The sequence below is a fragment of the Piliocolobus tephrosceles genome, chromosome 14 (genome assembly GCF_002776525.5).
Source record: "Piliocolobus tephrosceles isolate RC106 chromosome 14, ASM277652v3, whole genome shotgun sequence".
Classification (NCBI taxonomy): domain Eukaryota; kingdom Metazoa; phylum Chordata; class Mammalia; order Primates; family Cercopithecidae; genus Piliocolobus; species Piliocolobus tephrosceles.
This window is the reverse complement of record NC_045447.1, coordinates 99702569-99716113: the sequence shown is the minus strand read 5'-3', so window position 1 is coordinate 99716113 and position 13545 is coordinate 99702569. Positions and strand designations below refer to the sequence as shown.

The 13545-nt window shown below is 37.1% G+C and overlaps 1 protein-coding gene across 5 annotated transcripts in view; it reads right to left on the bottom strand.

Annotated features, from left to right (window-relative positions):
- NAA35 (N-alpha-acetyltransferase 35, NatC auxiliary subunit) overlaps positions 1-13545 on the bottom strand; it is an 86960-nt gene that overhangs the window by 41305 nt on the left and 32110 nt on the right. For all 5 annotated transcript variants that reach the window (XM_023229564.2, XM_023229565.3, XM_023229566.2 and 2 more), the window contains exons 7-11: positions 11243-11309; positions 11119-11162; positions 9589-9639; positions 8879-8962; positions 7956-8070 (exon numbers count right to left, since the gene is read on the bottom strand). In XM_023229564.2, coding sequence (XP_023085332.2) covers positions 7956-8070; positions 8879-8962; positions 9589-9639; positions 11119-11162; positions 11243-11309 — 361 coding nt within the window. The remainder of the gene's footprint in view (positions 1-7955; positions 8071-8878; positions 8963-9588; positions 9640-11118; positions 11163-11242; positions 11310-13545) is intronic.

Here is a 13545-nt window from a genome sequence, read left to right as displayed (position 1 = left end):
AAAAGCAACGGCAACAAAAGCCAAAATTGACAAATGGGATCTAATTAAACTAAAGAGCTTCTGCACAGCAAAAGAAACTACCATCAGAGTGAATAGGCAACCTACAGAATGGGAGAAAATTTTTGCAATCTACTCATCTGACAAAGGGCTCATTTCCAGAATCTACAAAGAACTCAAACAAATATACAAGAAAAAAACAAACAACCCCATCCAAAAGTGGGGAAAGGATATGAACAGACATTTCTCAAAAGAAGACATTCATACAGCCAACAGACACATGAAAAAATGCTCATCATCACTGGCCATCAGAGAAATGCAAATCAAAACCACAATGAGATACCATCTCACACCAGTTAGAATGGCAATCATTAAAAAGTCAGGAAACAACAGGTGCTGGAGAGGATGTGGAGAAATAGGAACACTTTTACACTGTTGGTGGGATTGTAAACTAGTTCAACCATTATGGAAAACAGTATGGCAATTCCTCAAGGATCTAGAACTAGATGTACCATATGACCCAGCCATCCCACTACTGGGTATATACCCAAAGGATTATAAATTATGCTACTACAAAGACACATGCACACGTATGTTTATTGCGGCACTATTCACAATAGCAAAGACTTGGAATCAACCCAAATGTCCATCTGTGACAGACTGGATTAAGAAAATGTGGCACATATACACCATGGAATACTATGCAGCCATAAAAAAGGATGAGTTTGCGTCCTTTGTAGGGACATGGATGCAGCTGGAAACCATCATTCTTAGCAAACTATCACAAGAAGAGAAAACCAAACACCGCATGTTCTCACTCATAGGTGGGAACTGAACAATGAGTTCACTTGGACTCAGGAAGGGGAACATCACACACTGGGGCCTATCATGGGGAGGGGGGAGGGGGGAGGGATTGCTTTGGGGAGTTACACCTGATATAAATGATGAATTGATGGGTGCTGACGAGTTGATGGGTGCAGCACACCAACATGGCACAGGTATACATATGTAACAAACCTGCACGTTATGCATATGTACCCTAGAACTTAAAGTATAATTTTAAAAAAAAAAGAGTTCTATAGCTTTAGTTCTTACATTCAAGTCACTGATCCATTCTGAGCTGACTTTTGTATATGACCAGCAGGGGCGATAGGGAGTAACCAACGTTATCCTCCGGCATGTGGATATCCAGTTGTCTTAGCATCTCTGACGACATTTCTTTCCTCATTGAATTGTCTTGACACCCTTGTCAAACAGCAACTGAGAATATGAGTGTTCATTTCTGGGCTATCAATTCTATTATATTCCACTGATCTGTATCTATCCAGAACTACACTGTCTTCATTGCTATTGCTCTGAGGAAGTTTTGCATTAGGATCTTTGTTTTTGCTTCGTTGACTTCTAATTTCCACTGCTGCTGCACATGTGACATTCTGTCTTGATTCTGTGTATGTAACTCGGTTTTGCCTCTTTTCTCTTAGGATCTTCTATTTGTTGCCACTTTTCTAAAGTTTCATAATGATATGCCACCTCAATACAGTCAGTTTTCATTCTGGTTGTGCTGGGTGGCTCTTTATTGGCTCTTTCAAACTGAGCATTCATATCATCTGTCTCCAGGAAATAGTCTTACGTTTGTTTGTTTGTCTGTTTTAAAAAGACAGGGTCTCTCTCTGTCATCCAGGCTGGAGTGCAGTGCTACAATCATAGCTCACTGTAGCCTCGACCTCCTGGGCTCAGGCAATCCTCCCACTTCAGTCTCCCAAGTAGAAAGGACTACAAGGCATGTGCCACCACACCTGGCTAATTTTTTAATTTTTTGTAGAGATGGGATCTCACTATGTTGTACAGGCTGGTTTCGAATTCCTGGCCTCATGCAATCTTCCTGCCTTGGCTTCCCAAAGTGCACTAGGATTACAGGCATGGACTACCACATCCAGTGATTTTTTTTTTTTTTTTTGCTTCTATTTTCTGATCTATATTTCTGGAAGAACAACTTTTATTAGTTTATCCTTTGTTTTATTTACTTACCTTTATTAGACAGTAGACCTTTCGTGACTAAGCCTAGTATAATCTTTATCTTTCCTATTTTCAACCTTTTCATTTTTGACTCTTAAGATTTCTGCAACTGGCCGGGCGCGGTGGCTCAAGCCTGTAATCCCAGCACTTTGGGAGGCTGAGACGGGCGGATCATGAGGTCAGGAGATCGAGACCATCCTGGCTAACATGGTGAAACCCCGTCTCTACTAAAAAATACAAAAAACTAGCCGGGCGAGGTGGCGGGCGCCTGTAGTCCCAGCGACTCCGGAGGCTGAGGCAGGAGAATGGCGTAAAACCCGGGAGGCGGAGCTTGCAGTGAGCTGAGATCCGGCCACTGCACTCCAGCCCAGGAGACACAGCAAGACTCCGTCTCAAAAAAAATAATAAAAAATAAAAATAAAAATAAAAAAAGATTTCTGCAACTTTGTTCTAAACTTCCTACTTATTTTTGTCATTTCTGCTCTTCTATTTTAAGTTCTGGGATACATGTGCAAAACATGCAGGTCTGTTACATACATATACATGTGCATAGTGGTTTGCTGCACCCATCAACCCATCATCTACATTAGGTATTTATCTGAATGCTATCCTTCCCCTTGCCCCCCACCCACCGTGCTCTTCTATTTTCAATCTCAAATAACATATTCCCCTTTTTTCCTTTCATATAGCATCCTATTTTTGTTTTACATACGTATTGATTTTTCTCATTTTTCTTAAGGTATTTTGTTTGCTTGCCTGTTTTATTCTCTTTCTTTCAGGCTAGAGATTTCCACCCTTAACTCTACACTCAGATTTGAAACTAGAGCACACACCAAAAAAAACATTAAGAGCACGGTGAATATAGGTCAAGCTTTCAACCAAGCCATTTTATCAAGGGAACTGCTGAAATTATCATATTTAGATTTTGCTATTGTTTTTCTTCACCTCTTGGACTTGTCAGATTTCCCTAAGAAGAATCCTCTAAACTCTTAAGTGGAGAGCATGTGCCTGGCTACACTGTTCTGAAAGCAGAGTGGAGCAAAGAGAGGAGAGATGGGGAAAGAAAGTAGGTTACAATAATAACTACTTAACTTTCACTTAACTGTCTCATAATGTGTACCCTTCAACTGGGCCTCATATACCCTCAAGTACAGAATCCCTCTGTCCCCTTCCTCCAGAGAATAAACTTTAAGTATTGTGAGGTTCAGAAATGTCACTCAGCAAAAAGGGGGAAGAAATTTCTGCTTCTGAACAGATTATCAACCAGTTCTCATGTGTTCAGCTAAATTTCTCATACCCATTTCCAGAAGTATCTGGCAAACTAATAATGCAGCCTTCAGGAGATCCACAGTTTAAACTGGGCTGCCTTTGACGTCCTCTATCAGTGGCTAAAAATACAGTTATTTGTCAATAGGTAAGTCAATCTCCTTCTGTTTTCCAGTTTCTAAAATAACTTTGTTGCTATTTTCTCCTTTCCCTGTCTTTCCCATCTTTATCAATGATGCCCTGAAAGAAAAAAATCACTTCTTCATTGCTTCTTTGGGATTTCAGAAAGCAAATACATGTGTTCAACCCACCAAGTTTATTCAGGTATCTTTTAATTTATTTTTTAAAGATGACAAGTCAGTCCTCTTGAAACTGTATGTTAGATTTGAAAATACAATCCCCAAGAGTATCTACTAATTTCACACAAACTTAATTTAAATATATTATTTCCACTGGCAACTGTTAAAGATGCTCATAATCTAACGGGTAAACTAGACCCAATTCACAGATAACTATGAGCGAACAGGGAAAGAAAAAAAATATTTTGACAAACAGAACCAGGAAAGTCTCACTGGAGGAGGTGATGTGAACATCATTTTAAAGGATGAGCTAAACTTCCACAGACATATAAAAAAACTATAAAATTCAAGACAGCATAAGCAAAAACAAAGAAAAACATCCATTTCACTGGATTTTTTTGCCCCTTTCTTCCTTCAACAACGATATAACCCAAGATCACATCTTTGAATCCAGCAAGTCCCAAGTAAACACATCTACTCCCTCAATAAGCACTGAAAATGACTCCTAAATCTGTTTTTCTACCCATTTTCCAGGGCCAAAAACTTACTTTACTACTACAGTGCTCCATGTAACCACATCAAAAAATCCCATTATCAGTAAGCTGCCCTCCTTATCCACCTCCAAAACCGCTTTTGTATTCTGCATCTTCATAAAGATATTACTACGCATTGAGTAAATGCACCAGCAAGTAATTCCCAGATCAAGTTTGATTATTCCTACTTTCTCCCTTAATGCCAGTTTACAATTCATACTGAATATATACCTTTCAATGAGAAGCTAAAATGAATGCTCAGTGATTTCAGGATTTACACAGCCAGTTTGTCACCAGTTGGAGTTGTAATATAATCGGAAGGCAAAACGAGTAGAGACCAAAACTAATCTATACTATTATTTTCTCATCATTCTTCTACTAGAATAGACATTAAGAAGGCATTAACTTTTTTATTATAGAATTGTATGGCTTATGATTAAGGGATAATTACAAAGTTAAATTACGCCAGCTAAAAGGTATTACACATACAAGCACAGGGTGAGTACTTCTTAAATTTAAAATTTCACTTGCTTAGTCATAAGATTACATTTTTTAAAGGTTTATTCAAGTCAATTTTATGTAAACAATTTTCCTGAAGCCTGTCGGCATACTATAAAACCAGAGTAATAGAGGTGATCATATGCACAAGCTATTTTTAGCACTGGTCTGAAATATAGGAAAGTCACAAGCTGTATCTACTAATGTTCCCATGGAAATTATCATCTCAAGAGTTTGCCTGATTACAAATACAGAGCAGAATAGACCAGGAGTAGTCAGACATGGCAAAAAGAAATATCCAGATTCCAATTATCTGGAAGATTCTTGCTTTGCATGATCTTGTTGATACACAAACCAACAAATTACTTTGAAGTCATTTATTATACAGCGGTTTTCATAAAAGTATTACTGCTATAGATTTCAGAGCATTTAAGAGTTGTGGACATTTTATCCCTCTCCGTAAACATATACTACTACATTGCTATGCATAACCACCTCCTTATGTCCCATGGTACAGAACCTAGTACCTAGTCATTCATCCTATAAACACATTCCCTCTTTTGGAAAAAGTGAAAATGATGATAAATAAATACAAATTTAGCACAACTAGTAGAAACATAAAAATTATGACAATATTCATTTCCTAACCCAAATTACCTTCTGGGTTGCTCTACTACCTAACATTTTAGTAAGGAAAGAAAAATGTATGGGAAGGGGAACACAATGCCTGCCTCTAAATGGAGGATAGGTGTGGAAAAGGAATGAGGTATGAATCAGTAAAAATTTGCTTTTCTGGTTACAAGACCGACAATTGGGTAACACTAATTTGAAGCATATAAATTTCTCTTCATCTCTACTGGAATGGCCAAGTCGTTGAGGGGGAAAAAAAGGATATAAATATCATTCCATTGTAATGAGTTTTAAGGACAATCAAAATTCTTACATATTATCTAAAATATTAACCCACTGTAAACTTTACAACAGAGGTACACTATTCTTTTTAAGGCATAGTTCATAAATAAAATCTGAGTGCCAACAACACGCCAAGCATGGCAATACACAAGAAGAAAGTGCCTGGGCTAAAAGTGCTCAAAATCTCATGGAAAGACAAATGGGTAAAAAACTAAAATACAATGTACTAAAAAAAATATAACAGAGGGCTGTATGAATGCAGTGAGAACACAGAGGGTGTGATATTATGAAATACGTATTTGGTCTTTCTTCTTGCTTCCTAAGGTAACTCCTAAAATCCTTAGACTTTCCAAGTGCTGTCTTTTGGTATGCGAATGACTGATAGCTTCAGGGTAGGGCAGATAACCAAAAAGACAGAGGCACGATTACAGGGTTGGGACTTTCAGCCCCACCCCACAACTTCCAGGGATGGGAGAGGCTGAAGGTCAAGCTGATCACCAACTGCCAAAGGTTTAATCAATCATGCCTATGTAAGGAAGCATCTGTAAAAACTCAAGAGGACACAGTTCAGAGAGCTTCCAGATATCTGAACATGTCGAAGTTCCTAGGAGATAGGACACCCAGGGAGGGCATGGAAGCGCCAAGACCCTTACCCATACCTCACCCTATGTATCTCTTCATCTGTATCCTTTGTATCCTATAGCCCCCCACAATAAACACAGTAAGTGTTTCCCAGAGTTCTGTAAGTCACTCCAGCAAATCAGCTGAAACCAAAAAGAGAGTCATGGGAATCCCAACTTAAAGCCAGTAGATCAGAAGTTCTGGAAACCCAGACTTGGAACTGGTGTTTGGGGAGCAAGAGCAGTCTTGGGGACTGAGCCCTCAACCTGTGGAAGCTGGCATTACCTCCAGGTAGATAGTAGAGGCTGGAGTTTGTTTTCCACACACACTACCACAAACACTCCTTCAATGGCAGTTTAATTAGAGGGCACCCAGCTGGTGTGTGTGGAAAAAGAGAAGTTGATCACTCAAGTCTTCTGTGCTGATGACTGTTGTGGTGGTGTGAGAACACGGGAAAAATACAGATTGAAAGTTTTTCCAAAACAGGGAGAATATCTAAGGCCTCCCTGGTGTTCAGAGTAGACTGTCTGTAAAAAGTAAAGTAGAGGTTCCTCTTCAAAGACTTTCCTTCCCATCTAATTAGGAATAAAGAGTAACTTCTATTTAGAAGCAAAATTTATTCAAAGACCTGTGCTAACATTCTTAAATATCTGCTAGCCGTAACAAAGAAACAAATGTACTTTATGTTCTTAGCTCCCATAATTTAGCCTAAATATTTGCCCTGGCATGCTTATACTGGTCCAAGGAAGCAATAGGTCATAGACTGTTCTTCTTCCCTATTTGAAGGTGTTTTTATCTTTCTCAGCATTCCACAAGTTACTTCCTCCTTTCTTTGTTCTCCCCTGCCTTTGCCTCTTTTAAAAAGTTCTAAGTTGCTAGGCAATTGGGACAAATACAGAATGTGAGGTCCCGTTCCAGTCAACAGAAACCGGACACGGCAGTAGGGTGGACGCGTCAGGTTATAAATGACCCTGTCTCCTCTGCTGGGTGTACTCTCACGGCAGAACTGCTGGAGAGTGTACCCTTTCTGCAGAATGTGAAAATGGCCTTGCTGAGGAAATAAAATTTATGTTCAAGTGCTATTTACTTCTTTACAGCACCAGGGAACAAGCATTTCTAACATGTGTAATGGAAGTGATGATCTCTCAGACAAAAGAGTAAAGGGGAGAGGTGATGAAAAAGGTGATTCACTGTTAATAATGAAATAGCCTTTGTAAAAATTATGAGAGAAACCTGACATAGCTGACTCCGTCTTGCTTCTAACCTCACAAGCTGTCTTTGCTCATTTTTGGTGTAGGCCAAGCAACTATGGGAGAAATCTAGTTTACAGTTTAAAATAAAATGGTAACTGTCCCTTCCTGAAACAAACCTCTCCTTGCTCACCCACTGCCCGCCAAACTATTCTTCAAAAACTCTAGTCCCTGAATTCTCAGGGAGGAAGATCTGAGAAACAGCTCTCATCCTTCCACTCAGCTGACCTCATGATAATTAAACTCCTTCTCTGCTGTTCTCACTGCATTGGCTTTTCTGGGCAGCAAGAAGAACCTGCCAGGCTGTAACATTACAGCTCAGATGCAAGACAGGATATATATTCTGAGTCTAAATACTAATATACAGGAAATGGCCAAGTTCTACAGTATTGTTTTTTACTGTAGTATATATTTATAGAGGAGAGCCTAAACACTGTAAGTCTCTGGAGTAAAACACTCCAAGGTACAAGACTGACTTGAAAAAAACTTTAGTACAAACTAAGCAGTAAATACTTTGGATGGAAACGAAGAAAACAAAGAGTAGAAGCAAACTGAACAATTACCTCCTTTTGTAGTATCATTCTGGGCCTGGATGCCATGATGCAATGAATTATGAATGGCAGAAAGAAGATCTGCTGCTTGAACCATCAATTTTTGAGCTTCTGCAACAGCACTGGTCTAGCAAATAAATCACCAAAAACATTCTTACATATTCTTTCACTGAAAGATATACATTAAATAGGAAAATCCTATAAACAATAATGAAATTAAATGCTTGCTGTAATGACATTGGTTTTCATAAACTATGTACTTAATACAGGATGTCCAGATCCTGTTAGGATAGAAAATGGTTTTTTTACTCACATCTATAAAACTTGTAGGATCAATTATAATGATAGAAAATATTTTTGATTTACCTTTTTTTTTTTAATAATAAAAACCAAAGATGCAATCAACTAGAAAATGAGAAAATTTTCAACAATTCTATGTCATTCATCAAGGTGGGGGGGGAAAAAAACGGGAAGAAATAGAATTACAGAAGTTAAATTAATGGTAAAAATTGGATCCCTACTCACCACTTATAAACTATTCACAAATTAATCTGTAATTGGCTTGAATTAGTGCAAAAATACAAAAAAGAAAAAAGATTCACCATCTAAGGCTTGCTTTTGGTTCTATACAAATCTAACAATTAATTATGTAACTGAAGGTAATAGGCCTAAAATTTTTACTTTCTCCTTTTCAATTCACAAAATATGACAACCTACAAGCAATTTCCGCTTCTAATGTATTATTTACAAATAAGTAAAAAAATATACTTCTTGAGAAAGTCTTCAGGGTTACTTTGGTATAAATACACCAAATGCTGAGTTCTCTGTATCTGAGATCAGGAGCACCTCAAGGGAAAAGTTTCAGAACTGCATCACTCAGGCATTCCATCCAAAATCACTAAAACAAACAGACATATGATATTGAATGCCCTTACCTCTTTCTTAGTAAAGGCTATAAGCACTGTCAGTAACACACGAGTAAATTTCACTCTGCTGAATACTGCTAAACATTGTTGGTGCTAAAAAAACAAGAGAGGACTAGAAGTTAAAAGATGCAAAGTCCATGAAAGGAATTTCATTTAAAATATATTAACTCCTAAGTCTCAACGTTAATAACGTACTACATTACAGACACCTTTGCTTATAGGCTTTTAAAAGCCTGAAAAATGAGCTGCAGAAAACAAAACAAAGCCTATTCTTTTGAAATAGGAATGTGAAGCTTCTATATCAACAGGACTGATCTTGTCCTAAGTCAAAAGTTACACTATTACCTCAAAAAGCTGATTTTATCCGCATTTTAAAAAGACTGATTAAAATGTGCTTTAAGCAGAGTCAGAAAATTTAGAATCTCGACAAAAGTTCAGCAACTTTGGATACTGTGGAGCTCTGACGCATTATCTGTGAAAGATCATATTTTTCTTCCTACCTCATAGGAATACTGAAGAGTTTTGAAATCATCTATTTGAAAGAGCTGTACTATCATTCTATCAAAATAAATACAAGGGAAATAAAATCCCTTGCAATGTCCAATTTTTAAAGAAATACCTTAAAAAGGGCTTCCATAAATTATAACGCAGTTCATAAAACTACAACATTAACAGGTAGACTTCTCTGATATTATCTACCAGAAAATAAGTTCAATTACTTCTAGTTCAACTTCTGGATCTCTTTCTTCTCCTTGTCGACTTCGAGTACTCTAAAATTTTAAAAAAGGTGAATTAAACACAAACCTGAAAAAAAATTACATTACAAATATATAAGGTAAAACACTAATTTTTTGAGTATACACAACAATCTGTTTTTGGGAAAAATTATTGGAGGAAAAAAGCTGTGTCTAGTATTTATGTTCCTCCTATTAATCCTATATACAGAAAGGTCATTTTGACATAAATTATAAAGATCATGCAAAAGAATTAAGTATTGAAACAGCAAAAGCAAAACAATGAAATAACATAAGCAGAAGTATACGACACACAGTACATTTTCCTTTAAAAGGAGCTATTAATTGAAATTCCTGATGCTCTCAAAACTAACCCTGTTAGAAAAAAACTGTAACCTTTACAAAAATCACATCATGAAAAAATAAAGTTCAATGGTCAATACTGATTTGTTTTACACTAAACTACAAAATATCTTAATACAAATGTTATAGTGGACAATTTTATTTGACCAAATACCAGGGCGGTACTACAGGAAGATCTACTAGAAGTTGTGGGTTCTAGCCCTAAAGTTGCCATTTACATGCCCTTTAGTAAAGCTAAGACACAGGTTACTTAACTCCTTTGATCTGTATTTTCCTCATCTAAAAGTGGAGCACTGTGTGTGTCAAATTGCCCAATTCACTGAATTGCAAAAATCAAAAAAAGAGAATATGAAGTTTGACAACCATACTATTATACTAGTATTAAAAAGAAAAGTAGGAATACAACTTTTCCCCCTTTTTAATCTCTATGAAAAGCAGCAAATCATCAAGGTCATCTAGAAGGTTTTCACCAGATTTGGCATATCACCGCTTACTGAGCTCACCTACTGTGTTCCAGACACTGTACCAGCTATTAAAGATACAAAGGTGAAGAAGACAGTCCTTACCTTTGAGGAACTCAAAACAGTAGTGGGAGAAAAATACTATTCTTAAAATAGCATAGTAAAACTCTAAAACACCGGCAAAAAGTTGAAAGAATCGAGTGGGCTAAATTTTAATATACTCATCTCTCTTTATCCATGGGTTGGATTCAACCAACCACTGATTGAAAGTATCAGAAAAAAATTTTAAAATAGCATTTAAAAATATAAATTTTAAAAGTACAACTACTTACATAGCATTTACATCACATTAAATATTATAAGTAATCTAGTGATGATTTAAAGTATACAGAAGGACATAAACAGGTTATATGCAAATATCACACCATTTTATATAAGAGACTTGAGAATCCTTGAGTTTGGGCATCCACAGGGGTCCTGGAACCAATGCCCTGAGAATACTGAGGGATGGCTATACTTGAAAATGACATTCATTTATCAGAAACTCCTCTAGCAGTGGTCAAATTCATTACAAAAAAAAATACAAAGCACATACAAGAGAAAGGTGGTTCTACACATTTATAATTAGGTAAAGTTAACCTGACATTTAGAGGTATACCAAAACCCTACATCAAAGAGAAAACATATATACCTTTACTCTTCTTTGCATGTCATCCTCCACATCTTTTAGCATGCCTAGAAAAAGAAACAATAAGTTTTAAAAGGAAACATATGAAAATGTAAAACTTGTGAATTATCTTTAAAAATAATTTTACCTGTAACTCGAAGATCTGTCACACTGTTAGCCATTTTAAATCCATAAGTCATAGACTGAAAATCTTCCTATACAAAAAGGGAATAATCAGGCTCATGAATAGCAACAAAACCTTAAATTGTGGCAAAATATAAAACTTTTCTTTATATTTCTCTACAAAATCACTATTTATTAAAGAAACAGAAATGGGAGGTCATCCTGCTTGTCTAAATATTGCTAGGATACACCTAAGCTTTTCTTGAAAGCATACACATAAAACACCATATTCTAATGTTGTCTCTGTCCTTACTTTCAATTGCTTGTCCAGGTAATTTAATACGTTCATTTGCCATATAAGTGTAATGCTTATGAAAATATCACCAAGTAATAATTCTCACAAAGTATTCTCACATTCACAGGTGAATAGTAAATATACAATAATTACTGTTTAAGGACCAGGCTGCAAGATTTAGATAAGACTACTTAAAAAATTATTAAACGACTGCTTACAGTTAAGATTTCTCAAAGAGAATTATTCAAAGTGAGAGCAAAACCATGTTCCACTACAGTCCACTGGCAGGAAAAAAACTGAGTCTTTCAGACATATGACCCCCATCCCCTAAATCATTTTTTAAATGATTTCATTGCTGAGTCATTAACAAATTAAGTGATTTGCTTGACTTCCTTTGAAGAAAATATATTTACTGTCTGTCATCTGGCTGATCTGATTAACAAGTCATAAGCCTCATTAAAACAGTGTTTCTGCCTACTATAATTCCTATAAAAACATAGATAGGGTTAGGTGCCGTGGCTTGTGCCTACAATCCCAGCACTCTGGGAGGCCGAGGCAGGCAGATTACCTGAGGTCAGGAGTTCAAGACCAGCCTGGCCAACATAGTAAAATCCCGTCTACACTAAAAATACAAAAAAATTAGCTGGGCATGGTGGCGTGTGCCTGTAATCCCAACTATTTGGGAGGCTGAGGCAGGAGAATCACTCGAACCCGGGAGGTGGAGGCTGCAATGAGCTGAGATCGCGTCATTGCAATCCAGCCTGGGCGACAGAGTGAGACTCTGCCTCAAAAAAAAAATGTAGATAGAATCCTAAAATAACAGAATAATGGTTCAAAAGGGGATGGAGCCACAGCACAATTTCTGGATTCTTTAAAAAAAAAAACAGTGAGCATCAAATTCAAGTGAGGTACTATATCCCACAAACAGTAAGAAAACAAACCCTACGTCTTTGGTCTCAAAGAATTTAGGGATATTTTATGACTTACATGATCGAGTCCTTAAAAAAAAAAAGACTCATTATATTACAAAGCTATATAAGCTTATCCTCTAGATGAAGTTTATAGTCTGTCTCTACTTGGACATCAAACAGGATTCTCAAATTTTACATCTCCAAAAAGGAGCTTGATACCCACTTTCCTAGCGTTTACCATACCACTAAACGGCACTACTATCTATCTAGAGGTGCTCAGGCTGAAAACCTGGCCTCGACTCCTCTTGTTTTTCTGCATCCTGTATCAAATCCATCAGAAAACACTGAAGGCTCTATCTGCAAATTCTAGTCGAACTTCTCACCCTTTCACAGCTATCTTTAGTTTAAGTCACCACTATTGCTCACTCTTGTAACCACCTCCAGACAACTCCCCCACCTACCACACTAGTCCCTGCTATAATTTATACATCACCAGAAGGCAGAAGGATTGTTTGAAAATAAGTCAGATCATGTCACTTCCTATTCAAAACCTTTCAATAGTTTTCTACCTCACAGCAAAATCCCAAAGCCCACCATGGCCTCTACGGCCCTACATCACATGACCCGGTTTCCCTCGCCAACCTTATTTCCTACCATTTCACATTCACTGCACTGCAGTCTGACAGGTCTTTCTTGTTGTCACTCAAACACACTAAACACATTCTCCTCTCATGGCTCCCACACCAAAATGATTTTCTTCAAAATATTTACAAGTCTTCACCCCTTACTATATTCCAGCCTCTGTTCTAATGTCAAATCCTCAAATAGAGGTTTTCCCTATGCCTTCTAAGACAGCACCATCCACCATCTTATATCCCCTTATCCTGCTTTACTCTTCTTCATGGCGTGACATTATACATGTATTTAATTACATATGCATTGACTATCTGTCCCAAGACAGGTATATATAATCCATGAGTTCATGGCTTTATTTACTATTTTACCTCCAGGACTTAGAATAGTGCTAAATAGACTTCTATTCAATAAATATGTGTTCAACAAAAGACTTACTCCAGGGCAAGGGTTATGAACTCAAAAGGCAGGTTATCTTCCTAAATACAT